Raw genomic sequence first — 21,924 nt, 5'->3', positions numbered from 1 at the left:
CGGCCTTATTGTGGAGGTGATATATTTAAAACCAACACTAACTGAAAGAAGCACTAATAGATGGAGACAAATGTTAACAGGAAAGAGGCATCTATTTTCATTAAAACATGTGTTTCAGCTGTGGTTCTTTCTTATATAACCTGTAATTATCTCTGACTGGACCCTGCCTCCGTCTGAACCCCTGGCCGTGCCTCGGCGCTCTACCTGTGCTGAGAGAGAAGCTGGCCTCTTTGCTCATGTTGCGCAGGCGGACGGAGACGCTGTAGCGTCCTCCGGGCTCCAGATCCTTCAGAACGTACTCCACCGTGTTGTTGGAGGTGGTCAGCTTGTAGTCCCGCTCCACCTTACGAATCACGTCCCGCACGTGGATCGCATACGTCTGAACAAATCCAAAACAGGAAGTGGAAAGTCTTTACAGAAGATAAATGCTGGTCCCTTCTAGAGCAATATACTTAAGCTTTCATTAGAAAATTGGCCGAAGTTCGAGATGAGTGCTTTAAAATGTCGATCAATGTGGACAAAATGTGGATGTGGATGAATCAGCTTTAAAAGTGACAAAGTGTAACGATGGCAAAGACAGAAAGTAACTGGCCAATCAAACCACCATCATCATCATCACAGACACAGGAAGCGGGCCGGTACCAGGTTTGAGTTTGGCGTGTCGAACGGCGGCTGCCACTTCAGCGTGGCCTGGGTCTTGTCCACCCTCACTCGGTGGAGGTTTCTGGGCGGAAGCCTCTCGTTGGGAATCATCTTCACCACGGCGAAGTCGGAGGGAGGACCGAGGAAGGGAGAGACGACGCGCACCTGAAGAGGAAACAGGAGTCACATGGTTCTGTTCACAGCTGAAACAGGAAACCTGTGAATTTGTTCCTAAGCGTTTCTTCACGATCAGCCGTCTCTGCTGTTATCATGGCAACAGTTTCTTTTCTCCCTCACTAGTTTCTCTCACACTCTGAAGACTTATTTCATTTTGGAGACTTGTATTCTTTTTGTTGACATGTCAGAAGCTGCCCTGAGGTACTGCAGCCTCTTTCAGTGGTGAAATATAGACATCTAGTGGTCACAGGTGGTATTTACCGGAATATTTTAATATACAAGTCATATTACAAGCTAAATGACTGAAAAAAGTGTGACTTAAAGTTGAGAAAATATGTTATGTTGTGTTAATCCTGTAAACCGTCAATCTAAAGAAAAATTAGAAGACCCACCAGGAAGAGGTACTGCTCATCGCTGTCCACGGTCACAGTGAGGCTGACGGAGGAGGTTTGGACCTGACGAGGGCTGCGGTACAGATCCAGGAAGGAGGTGGCATAAAACACCCCGTACACCTGAAGGACAACATACAAAACTGAAGTGTACCACATCCACTTGAAAAAGATTTCCAAAAAGCTTTTTCTGCAAAAACAAACTATCTGCAGTTTGTTTTACTGACATGTCTCTGAAGGGAACCCGAAGCTCTGCAGATCTGATTCTTCTCATGAATTAATAACACAGACAGTTGGTTCAAGCTGTTTGGTTTTCCTCCTGAATATCTTTAATTAATGTACTCACTGACATAAATTAAAAAAAAAAGTTAGATTTTTTTTCTCCCCTCTCACAGTGTTATTGGAGGATATTTTTAGATCTGAAATCACAATTTTATTGAGTCCATCGTGTCAACAGAGGTAAAAATGTTTTGGAATCAATACGTCTGTTTCTACTGACGGTAGGACGACCCAAAGTTGTCCCTGTACGAGACACCGACGACATCAGACATGATGACAAAGTACAGGCTGTCTGCACGGCTGCTTTAATTCAGATCTTTTAAAAGAAATTCAGGTTTTATCTCATGTTTTTAAGTTATTTTCTGATTTTCTATTTTTTTCAGGTTTTTCACTCCCCCCCATGTTTCCGGGAATTTTTTCAGATGCACTTTCACCGTTACTTATGTATATACTTTACTGTTATTTTTATCCTACTGCACTTTAACAATCTTTTTATTGCAGTTTTTCTGTCTTCAAATACTGATATGCACATTCATCTGTATTCTCTGTTCGTGTAATGCTGCTGTGTGCCTCTGGGGACAAACAGAGTTGTTTTAATTGAATTCAGATATTCTCTGATTTCTGTTTCTGGTTTTTCAGTTTTTGTAAGGTTTCCACAGTTTTCTCATGTGTTCTAATTTTTCCTCAAACTTCCTAATTGTTTTCAGCATTTCTCAGGTTTTCTAACCTTTTGTCATTTTTTTGTCTTGCTTCCTTTAGATTTTGTGTTTTTGTGGGGTTTTTTTCTCCCCATCATATCATCTCAGGATTTCTCAGGTTTGCCGTTTTTCCAGTTTTATCTGATTTTGGGCCTTCACCTGTGCAGCCGAGGCGCTGATGCTCCACGTGCACTCCACGGCCGTCTGGTTGAGCGCTCGAGCTTTGAGGCTGGGCCTCTCGGGCTGCGAGCCTCTGGTCTGCTGGTGGGACAGGGCGGTGGGGCTGTCTCCGATGCTGGTGTGCGCCCACACCGCCACCTCGTACAGCGTGCCCGCCGTCAGGTTTGTGGCTGCAAACAGTCAGAGGAGTCAACAGCTTATTCATCAAGGTTACTGGGACCAGATTTATCAAACATATATCAACAAACAAGGAACCTGTTAGTGTTCTATTCTGGAACAGCTTGAAAAAAGTATCATGTTTAAACAATTTGATGCATCAGTGTGGTGTAATAATAGCCTTAGTGAAGTTTTATATCATTAACATAAAACACTGGAAAGTAAATTGAAAAAACAGATTCAGTTTACAATAAACCACGAGAGACATTTAACACCTCCTGAGCTTCCGAGGAACCGTGACAGACTATTCCTCCACAGATATTAAAACACGGAGAGAAACAATCCTCCAAATCGTATCACATGAACGTATTTGGAGAAATGTTATGGCGGTGACACTGTGAAGAGTTCTTTATGAATGACTGAAGATTTCAAGTGAGTTTTATTGACTGTGTGACAATGAATGACACATTCAGGTGTCTGCTTTGAGCCAATCTGTCTGCTGTCTTGTATTTTCCTCGTATATTCTGACAACCGGATTGCGAGTTTTAGCCGTGGAGGAACTTGAGATCCGTCCGGGTGTTCACCTCTGAGGACCGAGTCTGTGACGGTGTAGTTCCTGCTCTCCTTGACGTGCGTGTCGAACTGCCAGGACAGAATCACAATGTACTGCTTCACCTGCAGCGAAACACAGAGAGTCAGAGGGCGAGTGCTTCAGGTGCTTCAGAGAGCGTGCTTCATGTGCTCCAGAGCACTCCCACCTTGTACTGAGAGTTGAGGCTGAAGGACAGGCTCATGGAGTCGCCGGTGATGCTGTCGGCGATCACAGACGGAGGAGGCAGAGCTGCGGACGAAACCTCTGTTAGTCCATTCTTTCTGCATTTCCACTTCAGCTGTGAATGAATGAAAGACTGCAGCTTCCCTCAACAGCATCAACGTGGATGAAGCGGTTGGATTTTCTAACGTGTGCTGGAAGATCAAAGTAGCTCCGTCACTTCATGTGGTTCACTTATGAGTGTTGAGTTTAATTAAAAAAAAAAAAAAAAAAAGGCAAAGCATGTGTGAAAAGTTCTACCTATAGAAGCTGTTGTCAAAAAATTACATTTTCAATCACGGATCCCTAAAACACAAAAAAAACTTTGTGTTTTTCTACATTTACACATGATGGTTTTATATGTTAATATATCTAACTGTGGTAATTTCATCTTCTTCCAGCTGTTTTTGTTTCTCCCTGGAACTGATGGTCTTGATTTGGAGAGTTTAACAGTGAAAAGCGCAGTTTCCTGAGGCTAGAGCGCGCTGACCACGTGCTGCGGTGCTGAACGGAGCGGGAGCTGCAGTAAAGCAGCAGAGGAGCTGCTGGGGATGAGTGGAAACATGTGGTTTGTGGTTCACACCAAGCGGAGCTAAGTGCTTTTCCAGTTTGGGGGCTGTTTCTAAAGGAGCAGAAACATCTGGAAGCTCAGGACTGAAGTGGGATAGAGAGAACCTGTGGGCCAGCAGGGGGCACTGCAGGAGCTCCTCGCTCACCTTTCTGTGGAGTGATGGACTTCACTTCGGTCCAGTTCCCCACACCTCGACTGGTCACCGCGGCCACCTGGGAAACATCAGAGATCACACACCGAGCAGGCAGTGTGCTCCACACTTCACCACAGGGGGGCGCTGGAGAGCTCTTACCCTGAACCGGTACAGCGTGTCGGGCTGCAGCTCCTTCACCTCAGTGCTGCAGCCGGAGGAGCGCTGGGACATCCAGTCCACGAGCAGGCCCTCGCTGTACTCCACCTGACACACACACACACACACACACACACACACACACACACACACACACACACACACACACACACACACACACACACACACACACACACACACACACACACACACACACACACACACACACACACACTTTGTTATCAGAATAGACTTGCACATACTATCTGGGACCACTAGGGGTCACTGTATGATAACAGAAAGCTGGCACAGCACTACCATGAAAAACATAATTATTTCAATGAGTGTTTTTTTCTTTTCTCTGTTAAAATCTCCAGAAAGATGTAAAATCCTCCCGCTGATGTTTTTATCATCTTCATCATGTTTTCAGATTACAGCAAGAATGCTTTGCAAATCTACGTTCACTTGCTCTGAGATGTTATGTCTATTAAATGGTTCCAGGAACGAAGTACAGTCATCCCATTGGACCTTCTGATGGTCTGATTTCGGCCCACAGGCCATATGTTTGACACCCCTGTTCTGTTTTTCTTTGGCGTGTTTGTCTTCTCCATGATAATCTGGAGAGATTAAACACAGCTGTGAACCTCCGAGTGTGTTCAGAGCTTCTGTTCTCCAGGACGTGGCTGAGGTGGTGGGGTGGATGTCTTTGGATCTTCAATGTTGGTGTTAAGCACATTACAGCTCCGAAGAGCTCTGGGCCTGTTTACATGTAATCTGATTACTTGACTCCTTGACTCACGATGTACTCTCTGATGAGCCCGTGACCTTTGTCCGGAGGGTTCCAGGAAACCTGCACGGCGCCCTCCTCAGCGTTATCACAGGACAGCTGCAGGTTCCTGGGAGGGTCAGGAACTACACGCACACACACGCACACACACGCACACACACGTACACACACGCACACACACGCACACACACACACGCACACACACACGCACACACACGCACACACACACACACACACACACACACACACACACACACACACACACACACACACACAGATGACTGTTAGACACCCTCCCCTCTACATTATCAATCAGTAATAATGTGATCAACTGACATCGTGCAGCCATGCATCAAGACAAGTGTTTAAAGACGATGTGTTTTTAATGTACGGTGTTAGCAGGGTGTGTAACACGTCACGGAAGGGACAGTGTTTACCAACATGCTGTGGTGTGTTGCTACACTTTAAAAGTCTAAAAAGCCCGCTGCTCTTCAAAGAGCGCCATCAGGAGGCCGTGAGACACATTCTGCCCTCTGACCTCGTGAAGGTCACGTTCAGTGAACGAAAACATGATGATTTATCATTGAAAGAATTGTACACTGGTGTGTGTGTGTGTGCATGTGTCTGTGCGTGTGAGCAAACTGGAAAAAAATCCATTTGATGGTTAAAAATGTGCTTTCAGCAGTAACACCACAACAACGTCCATCTGCTGATGTGAGTCACCGGGAAAAACACGCCACACGTTTTTCATTCCTTTTCAGAAGCTGTTTTTAAATTGGTAGAAATTCTGACAAATCCTGATGAAATCAAACAACGGAGCACGAGTGGCTCATATTCTGGGAAAAACCACAACCGCATGGTGTGGTAGAAGCACACGAGCAGATTATTAAAACCACACAATGCATCTTCATGTTGGTCACAGTGGTTTCATCTATAGCAGTGAGTGAGTAAATAAAAAAGACTATAAGTAGATACTACAGTGGCCATTTTGGATGAAAACGCTCTTCTCCTCTACTATTTCTACTGGCATCGAAGGAAATCTTCACACAGTTACAATCATCAGAACTCCCTGGGTTTCCACCTGGAGTAAAAATGTAACCTTTGACAATAATATACTTCAATGGAATAGGAACAGTGCAGGTTATGTTTGATGCTTTGATGGGAAAATGTGAATTTTCTTCAGACCAGCCGCTGTACTCACGTCCCTCCGGCGTCCGCACCGTGATCACCTCGTTGGTCTTGTGCAGCTTGCTGAGACACTGCGTGAGCACCTTGACCTGGTAGGTGGTGTCGGGCTTCAGCACGGTCAGCTTGTAGCTGGTCTTGTTGCTGTGTGTGTCCATGATGGTCCACTGCTGCGTGCCCACCAGCCTGAGAACCACACACAGCACAGAGTGAGCTTAACTGGAACAAGAAAAATGCTGCAGGAGACCTTTCAATACATAATAATATAGATTTAGATTTAGTTAAGTAAGTCATGGACATAGCTTGAAAATCTTGACATTTCATTGGCCAATTGGTAACTTCCTCAATTGTTCATGTTTCCTCTCAATACACATCAATGAGATCCTCGGTCACGACTCAGAGGCTTCAGGTTCACCTGTAGTAGATCAGGAAGTAGCAGGAGTCCAGCGGGAGGTTTTTGGGTCGGGACCAGGTCAGGGTGAGGGCCCCGGAGAAGTCTGGTGTCCACTGGAGGTTCTGCACTTTATAAGCCAGGGTGTCCACTGGGAAAGGAAGAGGGAGGCCGGGATTAATGTTAACGTCCAACCAGAGGGAAGCGAGCACTGCGGCAGACTGAATCAGCTGCTACCTCAGGGAAATGCTCAGGATCTTCATATTTCATGCACTTTCCACTTAATCTCTAAAACTTATGAAACTTGAAACGTTACGACTCAGATGGACCGCGTTCATACTTCTGAGGGCGCAAATCTCCATGAAGTCCATGTTCTCAAAACACATCCAGCCCCTACTTACAGGTGCAGTCGTCCTCGTCGCTGTGGTCGGAGCAGTCCAGGAAGCCGTCGCAGCGCTCGCTGTCCAGCACGCAGGCCTCGCCATCAGAGCAGCGGGTCCCGTTCACACACACCAGAGGACCACGAGTGGCTGCGCACACACACACATAGGATTCAATTCGAGGGGAGCACCATTGGAAGGTGTGTCTCAATCTGACCCTGCACACTTCCTGTTTGTCTTAACGGTGGGGTCAGGTTGGGGTCAGGTGTGGTTCAGGCGTCGCTCAGACACTCACGGCAGTGGGCTTCATCCGAGCCGTCCTGACAGTGAATCTGGCCGTCGCAGCGCTGCCAGTCGGGGATGCACCTCGGGGGACGGCGGCACAGGAACTGCCCCCGAGTGCAGCGGCCCGGGGCGGGAGGCGGCGGAGGGGGCGGGGCCTGGGTGGGCACCGGGGCCGGCGTCACGGAGCCGTTAGCGGCGCCGGTGGGACACCCCAGCTCGTCGCTGCCGTCGGGACAGTCGGCGTAGCCGTCGCACACCCACGTGTTGATGATGCACGCCCCGGAGCCGCAGTGGAAGCGGTTGGGGGCGCAGGTGATGGGACCGGGCGCCACGGTGTGGGGGGTCACTCCGCCTGGGGGAACGCGACAAACACAACCTTAACAACCAGCGACGGACCGGACGCAACCTCGTCCAACAATAACTTCAATATTTCATCATCTAACAACTTTAAAGGCCTTAATGAGGAGAAAGTAAAACATAAACACAAACAGCATGAAATGGTAAAAAAGAATATTTTCACCACAGGAAGAATCAATGACAGCAGCAATTTATAGACAAGTTAAAGAGAAGTAAAGAGGTTCAGATCATTGTTAAACAGGTCCAGATTGTTTTTTTACATAATTCATTTAAAGGTTGAAATCAATGTTAAAACCCATTCTGAACTAAAAACAGCTAATAATACTTCTCTGGTACTTTCAAGACAGCATGCACCCTGATACTCCTGACAGGATCCTGACAGTCCTGACAGGTCCAGGGGTCGCGGTCCTGACCTGTACACTGAGCTTCGTCAGACCAGTCCCCGCAGTCGTTCTCTCCGTCACACTTCCACCACGTCGGGATGCAGCGTCCGTTTCTGCACTCGTACTGGAAATACCTGGAGCAGCCGGGGAGCTCCGTGGGAGCAGCTGAAAGACGGAAGGAGCAGAGCCGAGAACATCAGAATCTGTGTGTGTGTGTTTGTGTGCGTGTGTGTGAACGTGTCCCTCACCACAGTTGGCCTCGTCAGAGTAATCCCCGCAGTCGTCCATGCCGTCACACTTCCACTCCAGGCTCACACACACTCCGTTGGCACACTGGAAGGTGTAGGCATCGCACACTTTTCCAAACTCAGACGGCGTGGCTGACGGAGAGCGGAGAACACACACGGGAGTGTTACAGTCCCTGAGCTACAGGCTTTTGTTTACTGTGAGCAATCACTGGGAAAACACAGTGGAGTTAAAAAAAAAAAACTGTCAGGACAAACAAAACATTTTCTTCAGCGCAGTTCCTCTTCTTCTACCGGATTTAAAAAGCCTGGGTCTCGTGACGCTGCTCACCACATTCAGCGTACTCCGGGTCCTCGTCTGATCCGTCCTCACAGTGTTTGATCCCGTCACACACCAGAGACTGGAACAGACACTGGGCTCTGTTCCTGCACACAAACTCCATGTAGCGCGTGCACAGCGGGTCTGAGGAGGAATTCAACTACCGTCAGCATCAGAAACACACACACTGAACACACGGCCGCACAACACAGACTCTAAAACTCTAGTGTGGTGTGTTTCGTTTAGTGAGAAGGAAAAGCTCCCCTTTCTCACTGTAGGACTTTATTCTGCAACAATTAAATGAACCCTATAGCAGCAGAGGGGAAGGATTAGCGAGCTGGTGGAGTTGGCGGAGTTAACTTTCATTAGGATGTTAATTCAATTCTCATCAAAACGACTGAATTCATTAAAGCAGGGTTGACTTCATGGTTCCGTGTCTCTCTGCTGGTATGGAGGGGTCCCCCACCATTTTCCACATGGTTAATCTAATGTATCAAAACTTCATGTTGTGATCCCTCCATATTTAAGATCTGCTGTTATTCTACTGAGAACAGTCAGAAATGAGACGCGGAGTTCCTCAGGGTTCAGTCTTTGGCCCACTGTCTTTCTACCAGTGTCATGGTTCAGCATCACTTCAAATCCACATATTTTGTTATTTGTGCAGTTTGACAAGAGGAAATGAGGATTTGGTGCACTTTGACAATGCATTTAACATATTTTCTTCTCCAAATTATTATTATTTTTTTTTTAATCGACCTTGATGAAACCTTTAACCTCACATCATACGGCTCCAACTCACCACAGTTGTGCTCGTCGGCGCCATCCGGACACTCCTGGATGCCGTTGCAGTGTGCCGTAGCAGGCAGACAGGTGTTATTGGAGCAGAGGAAGCCTTTACAAAGAGTTCCCTCTGAAACACAGCAACACATGGTTAATGGTAAAGTGTTGTTTTTTATTCATTTTCTATCAAAACCTACGAGTATGCATGCTATTTAAATGTAAATGGTGAAATAATCATAAATACCAGTGTGCACTACCCCATATACTGGCATACAGCTGCAGTGTAATCAGATTAAACTGTAAACAGGATCATTTTGCTTCTTGTGGTTTAAATGAAACCAGTGCATGCTGTGATCCGGTATTATGAAAATGATAAACACATATTTTGAGGAAACAATCAGCTACCACACATCAGACCTACTACGGACTGAGGACGGACTCACCACAGATCTGAGGGTCTTCGTCAGAGTCGTCCTGACAGTCGTCATCACCGTCACATTTCCAGCGCTGTGGGATGCAGTGGCCGGTGTGACACTGGAAGCTGCTGGGCTCACAGGTATGGTGACCCACTGGGGACAAACAAGACACGCCCAAGGAGGAGGGGAGTTGATACGGTGTTTACCTCAAAGACTAAATGACGTGTGCTGGATAAATGATCACACAGGTCATTACAATAAAATCAGGGTGGAGCACTTCAAATTAAAGAGGTAATTTAACACCGGCCACCTGTGCAGTTGGTTTCGTCAGACCAGTCCCGGCAGTCGTTGTCGCCATCGCAGCGCCACGCCTCACGGATGCAAACGCCACGGGCACAGGTGAACTCCCCGGGACCGCACTGGTGAGACTCTGAGAAACGCAGCACAAACACACCTGAAGTGAGATGATGAAGGATTCCTCAGATGGACTGTAGGGGGAGCAACGTGGATCATTCAGGACTATGGAGGACTGTTCTGTCTATTTTCCTTCTGCCTCCTGTGTTCAATGATTTTTCATATTTGTTATTTTTAATATTGGAATTTTTCAATATCTGGAGCCGAATGTGGCATGAATAACATCTGATCTTTTTACCCTCATTTATTGACTTTTCACTGCCATCATTGACATATTAACGCGTGCGAGCCGCAGAAGCATGTCTACGTACCGCAGTGCTCCTCGTCGCTGTTGTCTCCACAGTCGTCCTCGTGGTCGCACTTGAAGGCCAGCGGGATGCAGGAGCCGGACGCCACGCAGCGGAACTGATTGGAGGGGTCGCAGGTGGTGGTGGCTGTGGGGCAGGTGACGGGATGAGGGGAGGCGCCGTTTACGTCTGTGGCAAGAGGTTAATGTGAAGTATCGGAGGTGCGGACTTACGGCACTCCTGCTCGTCGCTCATGTCGCCGCAGTCGTTGTCGCTGTCGCACTTCCAGATGCTGCTGATGCAGCGGCCGTTGGAGCAGCGGTACTGGTTGGGCAGGCAGCTGTGCTCTGATTGGAGGAGAACACACAGACATGAGGACACTCTCCTCTCCGAGGGGTTCGGGACTGGGCCTGAGTCTCACCGGTCTTCACACAGGAGTTGTTCTGCAGCTGGTAGCCCAGCGGACACTGACACTGCAGCTCGCCGCTCGGCATGCTCACGGTCGGGGCGCCGTCGGGGCAAACGCAGGTGTGCCGGTGCCCCGGCTGGGGCAGACACAGCAGGCTGCACGGCTGGTCGGCACACGCGTTATGGCCTGGTGGAGCCATGCAAGATCAGAGTTAGATAAAAAACACATTCCTTCATACATGTTCCCTGAGTCTGCTCCTCACCTCTGTTTTTGCCTTTGTAGAAGATCTTGAGGTCCATGACTCCGGTCAGCCTGCCCACGATCAGCTCGTTGTTCTGAGACCCGGCCTTCGGAGCTTTGAAGATCCCCATTCTGGACCAGTCGTCCCAGTAAAGATCGTTCTGAAAACAGTCCGACAGAAGCGTGTGAGGCCCGACCGGCTCTGAACTCAGCGTGTCCCACAATCCCCGCAGGTACCTTAAAGACGGCGATGGCGTAGGGGTGGGGCAGCCCCTCCATGAGCACGCTCCTCTGCGCCCCGTTGAACTCCGCCCTCTCGATCCGGTCGCTGTAGGCCTCGGTCCAGTACAGCCAGTGGTCGTCGGCCGTGATGCCGTTGGGCCAGCGGACGCCCTCGGACACGATGCAGGACACGTTGGACCCGTCCATGTAGCTCCGGTAAACGCCGGCCGCCTTGTCGCCCCAGTCCGTCCAGAACATCAAGCTGGGGCAGATCGGAGCAGAAGCGATGAACAAGTAATCAGAGAAATCTTTCAGTTTTGTTGAGGATCAAACTTTGGACTCAATGTTTCAAGTGGGATGAGAATCTCAGAGGCATGTTCAAATTCATTCAGGAGTGTGCTTACCTCTCTCCAGGCAGCAGAACCAGAGCGCGGGGATGCTCCAGGACCGAGGAGTTTAGCAGAGTGTGGCGCAGGTCTCCGTCGGGGTTAGAGACCTGTCACACACACGACAACACAAAGAGTTTTAGTGAAGGATGTTGACACAGTATCTGGTTTTAAGGATGAGGTCAGGACTTCTCTACCTAAAGTTTGCAGTCAAAGCTGGCTCAGGCCACCCTGGACCATTTTCTAATGAGGCTGCAATAGGCTTTGAGTTGTCTGTAGAAAAAAGCTAACAGTAGGACACACCTCGATCTTTTGCGCTCCAGCGTCGACCCAGTACAGCAGCCTGCTGATGGGGTCAAAGGTCAGGGCCTCCACGTTCTGCAGGTCTTTCCTCACCACGACCTCCTGACCCGTGCTGCCGTTCAAACACAACCGCTGCAGGAGAGACGCACATCAATGACGCCACAATTCGGACAACAGGCCTAAATAAAGTGTGAACCGTCTGCACGGAGCGGCCGTCACCGACCTGGATGGTGTCCAGAGAGATGTCGGCCCAGTACAGACAGTTCCTGTCGTAGTCGAAGTCCAGAGCCACGGCCTCCCGGAGGCCGGCCAGCGGCAGCGCCTGGTCGGTGCCCGTGGCCAGGTCGTAGCGGTGGATGGAGTTTCTCACAGCGTACAGGATGAACTCGTTACTCTCTGCGACAACAGACAGACACAAATCTGATTTCCTGAACAAATCTGTAGCAACACACTAACACAAAACTTGCTGAGCAGCTGTGATGAACTTTTTGACTCATTTGTCAGGAGGAAGATTAATATTATGAGCCAATGAAACAGTGTGTTTTAGAGAAGGTGGATGGATGTTTGTTGGGTCTATGACCCACACACTCTGTAAGGACCACCTCATGGGTGCAGCCACCCGCCCTCATGTCAGTTTACCTCCAACAGGACAGGGCAGCATCTCTCCATCCAGCCGGGACTCCACGTCTCCCCCACTGCAGCTGTCTCCCGGTACCTTCCTGTATCTGCAGCAGCAGCAGCAGCAGCACAACAGCGTCAGTTTCCCCCAGCTGGACACCGGGTGGCGCTCCCAGCAAACAAGAACAAACAAGACGCCACAGAGAAAAGTCCAGACTGCTGACAAACTATCCTCATCAAGAACCACTAACAGCAGGTTACCCTTTGCTCCGCCTGTAGGTGGTCCCGACAGGACAGGGGACCGGAGGAGCGTAGAGGTCACCCAGGAATTCGGGGTCAGGCACGCACACTTGTAGAGATAAGTCTTCACTCAGCTTGAAGCCGTAGTCACTGTGAGGAGAGAGACAATCAAAAGATGATTAACAGACAGTCAAAGTGTCGCTGCTCAGGTCAAACCAATCACTGAAATCCAGACATGACTTCCAAAAAAAAAGGTCTTTGTTTAGAACTGTGAGGATTCTTCACAGACAGACATTTTTTACAATCTGCTGTTTAATTGATTGTTTTACAGGACTAAACAGTGCCTTAACTGTTCCTCCTTTTATTGCCTGTGATCAATACATTTAGGCTTATTTTGACAAATAAAAACAACCCTTGAGAACCCTTTTTTCTTTGTTTCAGTCTCAAAGCTTTCTACGCAGATCAGGCTCCAGATGTTGGATGTAAAAACAGACCAGGGTCCAGATGATGTACTTAAAAAGAGATAACGTAAAAACAGATCTGAGTACAGAAGTTGGAGGTAAAAACAGACCAGGGTCCAGATGTTGGACTTACAAAGAGATCAAGGTCCAGATGTTGTACATAAAAACAGACCAGGGTCCAGATGTTGGACTTACAAAGAGATCAGGGTCCAGATGTTGGACTTACAAAGAGATCAGGGTCCAGATGTTGGAGGTAAAAACAGATCAGGGTCCAGATGTTGGAGGTAAAAACAGATCAGGGTCCAGATGTTGGACTTAAAAAGAGATCAGTGTCCAGATGTTGGAGATAAAGACAGATCAGGGTCCAGATGTTGGAGGTAAAGACAGATCAGGGTCCAGATGTTGGACTTAAAAACAGACCAGGGTCCAGATGTTGAAGGTAAAAACAGACCAGGGTCCAGATGTTGGAGGTAAAAACAGACCAGGGTCCAGATGTTGGAGGTAAAAACAGATCAGGTGAATTTCCTTATCTTGGACATGCCACATTTAAAGTCTGATGAATCTGTTTTTGAACGTTTTCCATGGGGAAAAAAAGGAAAACGAAAACACGCTTTATCCAGGAGAGAGTAAAGGAGTTTTTTTCCTTCCATTCACATTCATTAAATTGAGTCAATGTCCACACAGAAAACCACATATTAATGTCAAAGCATATTTTCCTCTGAAATAGGATGACAGCTCCATGTTATCAGGTAAAGCTCCAGACCCTCAGACAGATGATGGCCGTGTGTGTTTTCCTCTCACCATTCGTAGTCCTGCCGTGTGCAGGAGCAGTTGGAGACGGTCACCGGCCTGTCGAAGTCCTCGCCGTTGAAGCAGGTGGCGTGAGGCGCCCGCCTCTTGAAGGTGACCTCCCGACCCAGCAGACATTCGTTGCCGTGCTCGTCTGACGGGGACCAGCGCTTGTAGTCGGCGTCGGAGCACGGCACGCCTGAGGACGGACAAGGCTTCACAGCTTCAGCCAGGTTTTCCTCACAAACGATCAGTCTGACAGAATATCATGTATCTGTTCTTTTATCCTTTTCTCTTCTGACCCTCTAGAAAACTAATCTTCTGTGAAAAAGTTCAGTTTTTTTGTGCCTCAAACCTTCAGATGTTACTATGATGCACTGAAATAAGAGTAAAAGAGTGTCTGCCACGCACCGAGCACGTCGGATGTGTTGACCTGCAGGATGAGCCAGCTGTGCCTCTGCTCGGCGTACGAGCCGAAGATGGTGAAGATGGTGCTCTTCTCGCCGGGCTCCGTCAGCAGCTGGTAGACGTACACCTCTTTGTCCGAGAACTGGAAGTCCGTCCACGTCTCGCCTTCGTTGGTGCTGAACCTGCCAGGAGCACCACTAACATTTGATCTCTTTCTCATCATTATCTACCTCTGACAGCGGTTCTTTTTCCCCCCGCCGCGTCCTGCGTATTGCTGACGGCTCCATTTGGGAGTCCGTGCTTTTTGATCACCAGGGTTTCCATTCACATGCTGACAATCCAATTATATTCTCAGTGAACCGCGGCGAGAGAGGAGAGATAAAACCATATCCAATTTACAGAGACTGTGAAGACACTTGCTGAATACGCTCCTCAGCATATTTAGACCCCATGAAAAGAATTCCACCCGCAGGATGTTTCCTCCCTTCGTGATAATGTGAATGAAATCAATGTTGATAGAGTTTACTACAGATTTATGGTGGAACTGAGGTGCTTCAAATGAAATGAATGTCCTGGTCCTTCATCCCTCACATCGCTCTACAGGTTGGAACCAGTACGGTTGTTTTTCAATGTATCTACAACTGTGATGCTGTCAAGTCAATATGGACCAAAAACCCAAAGATTCCAGAACCTTGTTGAGTCTCACACACAAAAAATGAAGGAAAAACAGTTCCAACCGAGAAGTGAGGTATATGAAAGAAAAAAATCTGTCTGATTAAAGTTTTGCCACCATCGACTTCAAACTACCCAGCATGTGCAGTGACACAGTTTCCTGTTCTGCTGCCATGCCTGGACAGCTCCCTGGAAGTCCTTTTCTCCATCTGGCATTCGCTCTGGAGCTTTTTTGCAGCGTCACAGCGGCGAACCTTCAGTTTGAACCTCGTCTTGAAATAAACAAGCAAGTCTCCAAGAACCAGATCCAGACAGGAAGTGGAACAGGGAGCAGTGACTGTGTTGGTACAGGTCAAAGTCTGCTGGTTTTCAAGGCTCTGCGGGCAGAAATATTGATCTGATCGAGCACACAACCGCTCAAAAGTGACATCAAATTTACATCAAGAGGTCAGAAAGAAGGTTTTCTTTGAAAGCAGCGAAGACATTTGGGATTGAAGAGAGACTACAGTTCATCTAGAGATGAGTGACACTTGAAAACAGTCTGTTGAGATTAAAACGGAGCTGTCAGACCAGAAACACTGCATGAAGCATGGCGGTGGTAGCATCATGCCGTAGGGATGCTGGATTACATAGACAGTAAACTCAAAGCAGTAAAACACTGAGAAACTTCTGAGGAAAACCTGAGAGACAATAAATTTCAGAGGGTTTTTTTTTCCCAGCAAGACAAAGGTTCAAAACATGACGTACAGTAAAAGAAAAGACTGATGGCAGTGAACGACGATGTTTCCACTGTGAATTCATGCTCTCATTCTCTCAACTATAAAGAAAACCTGCTGACGACAGAAGTCAGAAGAACAAGTCAGAGTGAAGGAGCTGCTTCTCTTCTCACACACTGACGGAAACTGCAGGTTTCCTGCAGTGTGGTGAAATAAATTGAACAGTTAAAATTGAAAAGAGAGAGAAAATGGTTCATTGGAAGTACAAATCCAGAAGCTTAAAGACATCAGTACCATTTAATCATTTCTGAATGGTACTAACCTTCAGCTACTTGTTGATATTGATTACCGAAATGAGTATTTAATTAATGCCATAAAGCTTAATTCATACTCTACATGCAAACAATATGAGAAAGCTCTCTCCTTAAATCCTTCAATACACATAGTGCAGGTAGGGAACCGAGCCTGCAACCCACTGAGAGGCGACAGCCCAAAATGTGACGGTTATTTTAACAAATATCTCATTTTTTGGCTGATATTTATGATTTACATATTTGAAATAAGATTTTTTTAAAAGAAATCTAAAATACTCAACAGAGTTGAAGGAAAGTGGTGCAGATGAACTTCAGAAATAACTCCATCCCGGTGATGTTGGTATAAATGAGAGGACAGGAAGTGGACCCAGCGCGTCACCTGCACACACTCATCTCCGTTTTATGACGCCTCGGTCTACGGGGGGTGCGTTTCGTTCTTAACTCCAACAAGCTGCTTCTCATTGGCACGATCTGCTCCTGTTGACTAATGAGCTCGGTTCTCCAGACGTCCCGGAGCTGCTCGGGGATTTCAGATGGAGCCCTTCCAGTCACTAGTGAGCCTCTGCGGGTCTGATCGCTCTCAGTTTAAGTCTGATTTATTTCCTGTGTGTGGACGGCATTGAAAGAGAGGCCGTTTGGACTCACTTAAGATGCGTGGTGGCGCCTCCCTGTGCGATCGCCATCAGAATACCGCCGTGGTCGCCCCAAGTGTAGAAGTGAGGGCCTGCCAGCGCCTGTTAATGAGAGGAAAGCTCAAAATCTCCAACTTATTACACATAGCAGGGAAGAGAATAGAGAGAAATAGTCCAAAAAAATAGACTTCATGTTGAGATTGTTGTCATTTGTGAAAATATAGACATTTTCATCACGTGTACTCTGAAAATCAATATAATGATGGTCGTCTTTTCGTCACAGGAGTTTATGATCAGCATGTTTGTATTTGACTGACTATGTCCTACCACTGCTCCTCAATTTAAATTAATACAATCAATAATTTGAATGTACAAAAACAGCTGTCACCTCGAACTGCTGGATTTTCAACCTGGATTTCTGCCACCAGATGGACGACATCTTTAAAGAGTCCTAAATCCTGTCAAACACTGCCAGAATATTTGCTGTGTTTTAATGAATTTGGGTTTTATCAGCTTGTTCAAGTTGTGATCAGGAAATGTGTTGGAGCCGTTTCCAGTCTGCAAACCATCCGTGCCAGGAGTTCTGCAGTCTGACTGTGTGAGTGGGCCGTTTCTCAATAACCATCATTCTCCAGCTCATTTCTGAGACAAGCAGATGCTCGTGTTCCTCTTTATTCAGGAGCGGTTTCAATAGAGCCAATAGAGCCATTTCCAGGCCGTGTGCCGGACTAACCTCTCTCCACCGCGCTCCGGCGCTGCTCGACACGTACACATTGGGCTTGTTGGCCAAATTCCTCCCTACAGATCCTGCAATCAGAGGAGAGAAAGATGTAGCGTGCAGTAAGAGTAGCGGAGTGGAAAACCTCCCAGGCCGGCTGTGTCCTACAGACAGATGCACGCTCACGTCAGACTACGGAGGACCTCTCCGGTGTCCTGAGTGTCTGCAGAGCTGTTTTCTTCCCCCGAGACGCTCTCCCTCCTGACCACACTGTCTGCATACATTTGTTCTTCTTATTGACAGGTTTGATTAATCTGTGGAGATTATATTCCAAAGCGCTGGACGGACAGATGGATGGATGGATGGATGGTTGAGTCGAGGTAAACCATTGATTCTGCCTGTTTTAGATCGTCGCTGTAAAGTCTCATTATTCTCACAGTGTGCTTTTCTGAACTAACAGCAGCGAGAAGAAAAGGATCATTACAGCGGTGGATTGGGCGAGAGGAGAGGCTATGTTTAGAAGCAGAGGTAATTAAATCAAAGAAGAAAGGAGTGAAAAGAATCTAAAAGGTTCGGTTCAAGTAGCTTTTATATCGCGGAGCTCCGACTGCGCACTGCAGGTATGACTGGATGTGGTAATGAAAGAGCTGTTTACGAACGTCCTTAATCACGTATCCATCCATCCATCCCCACATGCATCCATCAGGGACCGCCGAACGTCTGGACAGGGTGATCAATGCAGCGCGTTCTGCCTGCGACGCCGGCAAACACTCAGACTCGGCTTCACCCCACGGCCATCAATCCTGCTTATCAAACATGATTCAGCGCCAGTGACTCAGAGGGGCCGATTACAGCACGGCCGCCGTGTCTCCGTCCAGGGCCGAAACAATGCCTCTGGGGTGAATCACGCCCCGTCGCCATGTAAAGCCAGCGAATGACTCCCGTTAAATATCACCACGCAAGAGGCCGCGGAGCCGGGACAGTAAGCAAACGCCTCAGGCTGCAGACATTTTTGTGTTTTCACTTAAGATCATTCAAGTGTAATCACAATTTTTGTTGGGTGATTTTTTTTTTTTTTTTTGCTGTTGTCCGTTTTGTCTAAAAATAATTTTACCCTCTGAATTATTCTGATGTTTCTCCAAAGACACAAAGATGCAGGTAACTGTTTGCTGAAGGTCTCAGGGAGAAAATACAGGAAGCTTGTCTGTGTTTACTGCACGTGAAGAATTACTTCACCTTTTGTCGTGTTTTCTTTGCAGAGTGTTTCTGTGTCTTGTCTGTTTTTGCGAATCCATTGTCATGTTTCTGGGGCGTTTCTAAGGTGTCAATGTGTTTTGTGTTGTCTGGTGTTCGTCTGGTGGTGTTGTTTTGTGTTGGGTGGTGTCACGGTTCGTGTGTTGTGTGGATCTGGTCTGTATTACCGGGTGTTGTGTTTCACCAGACACAGGCTTTGCGTTTCATTGCGTGTCGCTGTTCTTCGTCTGAGGCCGTCATGTGAATCTGACGTTTTGTTTCAGTTGTTCTGTTCCTTCTTAATGTTCTCGCTCTCTTTTATAACGTGCCATGTGACTTGGTTGTTTGTCATCAGAGTCAGAGAAAGAAAACACTGTGGAGGCAACATACACTCAGACAGAATCTTTGAGGATCATTTCCAGTGACTGTGGAGGAATATATAATCAGTCATAAGAACCACTGTGCATGTAAAGATGTCTGCGCGCGCACGTGTGTGTGTGTAGGGCTGTATTCACGAGTGTGACCCGTCGAGTGCCCGCTGGGGGCTGCAGCAGTAATTAGCCCATCTGTTTGAGAGCGATAACGAAGCAAATAGCAGGAGCGCTTGCCAGCGCTCCTCCCTCCTCCTCCCCTCCTCTTCTGCTATCTTTCCATCCACATTATGTAATAAGGATTTAATTAGAGGGCCTGTCTGGGAGCATGGGAGGGAGAGCCTCTCTCCTCCAGCCTGGGATGAAGCCGTCCTGCAGACGTGTTGACAGCTCTCATGTGACACCTCATCCCGGTTGTAAGACGTTTTCATTTGCGGATTCTGTCACACCTGATCTGAATAATGTGTGTCCATCTGCACCTCTGACACACTCTAATGACCTGTTTGGAGACTCTGGTGCAGGATGAAGCAGTATTTCCTGTATTTGGAGCAATACAGGAAGTGTATACTGACCCAAAGGGACACAAAGGAAGCTTAATCACCACAGAGGAAGACATCAGCTGTTTCCTGCACAGCCCAAACTTCTCTGTTATCAGTAAAAGAGGAAGTCAAACCATCCAACAGATGGCAACCAAAGTCCGTTTGGTAAAAAGATCACTGGTTTTATAGAAGCGTCAGGAAGGTGTCACCATGGCTCCTGTTGGATTAGATTAAACTTCATTGAAGTCTTTCGTAAAATCCTTCATCAAACTAAAATTCGAGCAGATACACAATGTTTTTAAATATGTAATGTAAAGCTGTTTTATTAGCAATGAGGCAGCGAGCGTTCAACTCCGAGTCACTGATGTTATTCCAGCTTTACTGAAATGTTGCCCCCGGTGGAAACACTATGAACAACACCCTCCTCCTTTCAGTGTGTGGTCTGACCTGTGGCCATGATGAGTCCCGGAGCCGAGTCTTTGGATAGGATGGGCATCCTCCTCAGCTGGATGTTGAACAGCTGGCTCCAGCGCTGGGCCAGGTGGAGGGAGCAGCCTTTATTGAGCTGAAGACGGGAGGAGAGGAAGAGGAGAGAAAAGATGAATGTGGGTTGTTTCCTTCCTGTACAGCTGCTGAAACAGAACCTCGTGGAACCTGATGGAGGTCGTCAGAACCAGCTCGCTCTTCAACACTCATCTCCTCTGCACAGCTACACTGACACTGAAATGTGAAACGATGCATTTTCACTTGAAACGTCGTCGTGTAAACGGAGCCTGAAGGTGAAAGTTTATGGACCCGTGTGTCCTGTGCTGTGTTCAGTGTTTAGTGTCGGAAACGTGCTGTGTTGGAAACGTGTTTAGAGATTCTGCTCCAGTCCTTCATGTGCTGTTAAAGACAGAGAAGGTCAATAACGTCTACAAGACATCTGCTCCGAGATTCACCAGCTGGACTGAAAACAGGCTACACTTTTAAATTTAAATCAGAGCAGATGAGACACCAGGAGGCTGAAATATTTTCCTTTTCATTACTTATGTGCAATAATTTTCCATTAAGATGCAAAACCTGAACTGCATCTACAAGTGTTTCACAAAATAAACTAAAAAAAACGTCTTGGTTTAAGGAAATCAGTTACTCCAACATTTTCTAACAATTCACCAGAGACGTTTGAACCGGCCCTGGTCCGGTACCTGACACTCCACGGTTCCTCCTAGGCTGTCCTCGGCGGGCGGCTGCAGCAGCTCCCACGTCCCGCCTTTGTCGAAGGTGATGACGGACCTCATGTTGTCCTCGCTGACGGAGCCGTTGATGAGCGTGGCGACGAAGACGCCGCGCAGCCCCTCCACGCGGTGCAGGTCTGCAAACGGCTCGTTGGCAAAGTACCTGGAAGGCAGGAGGGGTAATTCAGGACCTCGGACTGGATGACACTTCTGAACCAGCGGCACTTTAACTACACACGACGAGATCATCATCACCTCCATACATGTCTTAATCACCGGTTTGCATGTTCTCCACGTGCATCAGTCAAGACGAGCCATGTGTGTTTGGTTCATTAACTGTCTGCAGGTGAAAATAAGTGTGTGCTATGGATTTATTTTCATTTCTTTAAGTATAACTGATTTGAAAGTAAGGAGTGTTCTCTTGAAGCTGGTACTTTTGATCTGTCTGAATTACATCGTATGTTGGTTCTGTGAAATAAAAAAAAAAAAAATTGTTTAAGCAATTCAAATTTATTTCAGAATTTCATTTTTCATCTTGGTAGCAAGAATTTTTGCTGAAAAAAATTTAAAATTCATAGGAAAACTGCCAAGTATATATTTTACACCTCAAACTGTCAGAAAAACTCAAATGCAACATTTTTCTGAAATCGCTGAGCCCCGACATGCAGTACCAGTAAAACTTCAGGTTTTCTGCATGATTCGGTTCATGAATGTGATCAGAAAGTCAGAAATGAACACGATGTGCTCAGAAATCAACAAACCCATAAAACATCCACAGTCAAAGCTCACTGAGCGGCAATGAGAAAAATGTTGTGAGCTCCTACAAATCAAAACGTGAAATTCTAATAAAACTGATGAGGAACGAGGAAACCCAGCTTGTAATCATCACAGATTAAAACCTGGCTGATTCCCGGTACAAAACCGAGTCGTTTGCAGACAGTTAAAAACATGTGAAGCAGAGAGTTGGTCACAGAAAAGAAAATATTTCACATTTACAACAGGAAGTCTCTGCAGC

The 21,924-nt window shown here is 47.2% G+C and overlaps 1 protein-coding gene across 1 annotated transcript in view; it reads right to left on the bottom strand.

Moving 5' to 3' along the window:
- sorl1 (sortilin-related receptor, L(DLR class) A repeats containing) overlaps positions 1 to 21,924 on the bottom strand; it is a 78,448-nt gene that overhangs the window by 6,018 nt on the left and 50,506 nt on the right. The window contains exons 9-43 of the mRNA XM_030109335.1: positions 20,880 to 21,072; positions 20,140 to 20,257; positions 17,565 to 17,638; positions 16,845 to 16,933; positions 14,501 to 14,679; positions 14,102 to 14,288; positions 12,861 to 12,989; positions 12,621 to 12,706; positions 12,205 to 12,377; positions 11,982 to 12,113; positions 11,697 to 11,788; positions 11,308 to 11,554; positions 11,093 to 11,231; positions 10,843 to 11,016; positions 10,655 to 10,768; positions 10,446 to 10,568; positions 10,031 to 10,150; positions 9,748 to 9,873; positions 9,324 to 9,434; positions 8,537 to 8,668; positions 8,209 to 8,340; positions 7,991 to 8,125; positions 7,231 to 7,572; positions 6,957 to 7,085; positions 6,580 to 6,706; positions 6,181 to 6,350; positions 4,992 to 5,104; positions 4,196 to 4,300; positions 4,049 to 4,115; positions 3,280 to 3,362; positions 3,106 to 3,196; positions 2,345 to 2,535; positions 1,212 to 1,331; positions 643 to 807; positions 205 to 379 (exon numbers count right to left, since the gene is read on the bottom strand). Coding sequence (XP_029965195.1) covers positions 205 to 379; positions 643 to 807; positions 1,212 to 1,331; positions 2,345 to 2,535; positions 3,106 to 3,196; positions 3,280 to 3,362; positions 4,049 to 4,115; positions 4,196 to 4,300; positions 4,992 to 5,104; positions 6,181 to 6,350; positions 6,580 to 6,706; positions 6,957 to 7,085; positions 7,231 to 7,572; positions 7,991 to 8,125; positions 8,209 to 8,340; positions 8,537 to 8,668; positions 9,324 to 9,434; positions 9,748 to 9,873; positions 10,031 to 10,150; positions 10,446 to 10,568; positions 10,655 to 10,768; positions 10,843 to 11,016; positions 11,093 to 11,231; positions 11,308 to 11,554; positions 11,697 to 11,788; positions 11,982 to 12,113; positions 12,205 to 12,377; positions 12,621 to 12,706; positions 12,861 to 12,989; positions 14,102 to 14,288; positions 14,501 to 14,679; positions 16,845 to 16,933; positions 17,565 to 17,638; positions 20,140 to 20,257; positions 20,880 to 21,072 — 4,883 coding nt within the window. The remainder of the gene's footprint in view (positions 1 to 204; positions 380 to 642; positions 808 to 1,211; positions 1,332 to 2,344; positions 2,536 to 3,105; positions 3,197 to 3,279; positions 3,363 to 4,048; positions 4,116 to 4,195; positions 4,301 to 4,991; positions 5,105 to 6,180; positions 6,351 to 6,579; positions 6,707 to 6,956; positions 7,086 to 7,230; positions 7,573 to 7,990; positions 8,126 to 8,208; positions 8,341 to 8,536; positions 8,669 to 9,323; positions 9,435 to 9,747; positions 9,874 to 10,030; positions 10,151 to 10,445; positions 10,569 to 10,654; positions 10,769 to 10,842; positions 11,017 to 11,092; positions 11,232 to 11,307; positions 11,555 to 11,696; positions 11,789 to 11,981; positions 12,114 to 12,204; positions 12,378 to 12,620; positions 12,707 to 12,860; positions 12,990 to 14,101; positions 14,289 to 14,500; positions 14,680 to 16,844; positions 16,934 to 17,564; positions 17,639 to 20,139; positions 20,258 to 20,879; positions 21,073 to 21,924) is intronic.

This window comes from Salarias fasciatus, chromosome 14 (genome assembly GCF_902148845.1).
Source record: "Salarias fasciatus chromosome 14, fSalaFa1.1, whole genome shotgun sequence".
Lineage (NCBI taxonomy): Eukaryota > Metazoa > Chordata > Actinopteri > Blenniiformes > Blenniidae > Salarias > Salarias fasciatus.
This window is presented reverse-complemented; position numbering and strand designations above follow the sequence as displayed.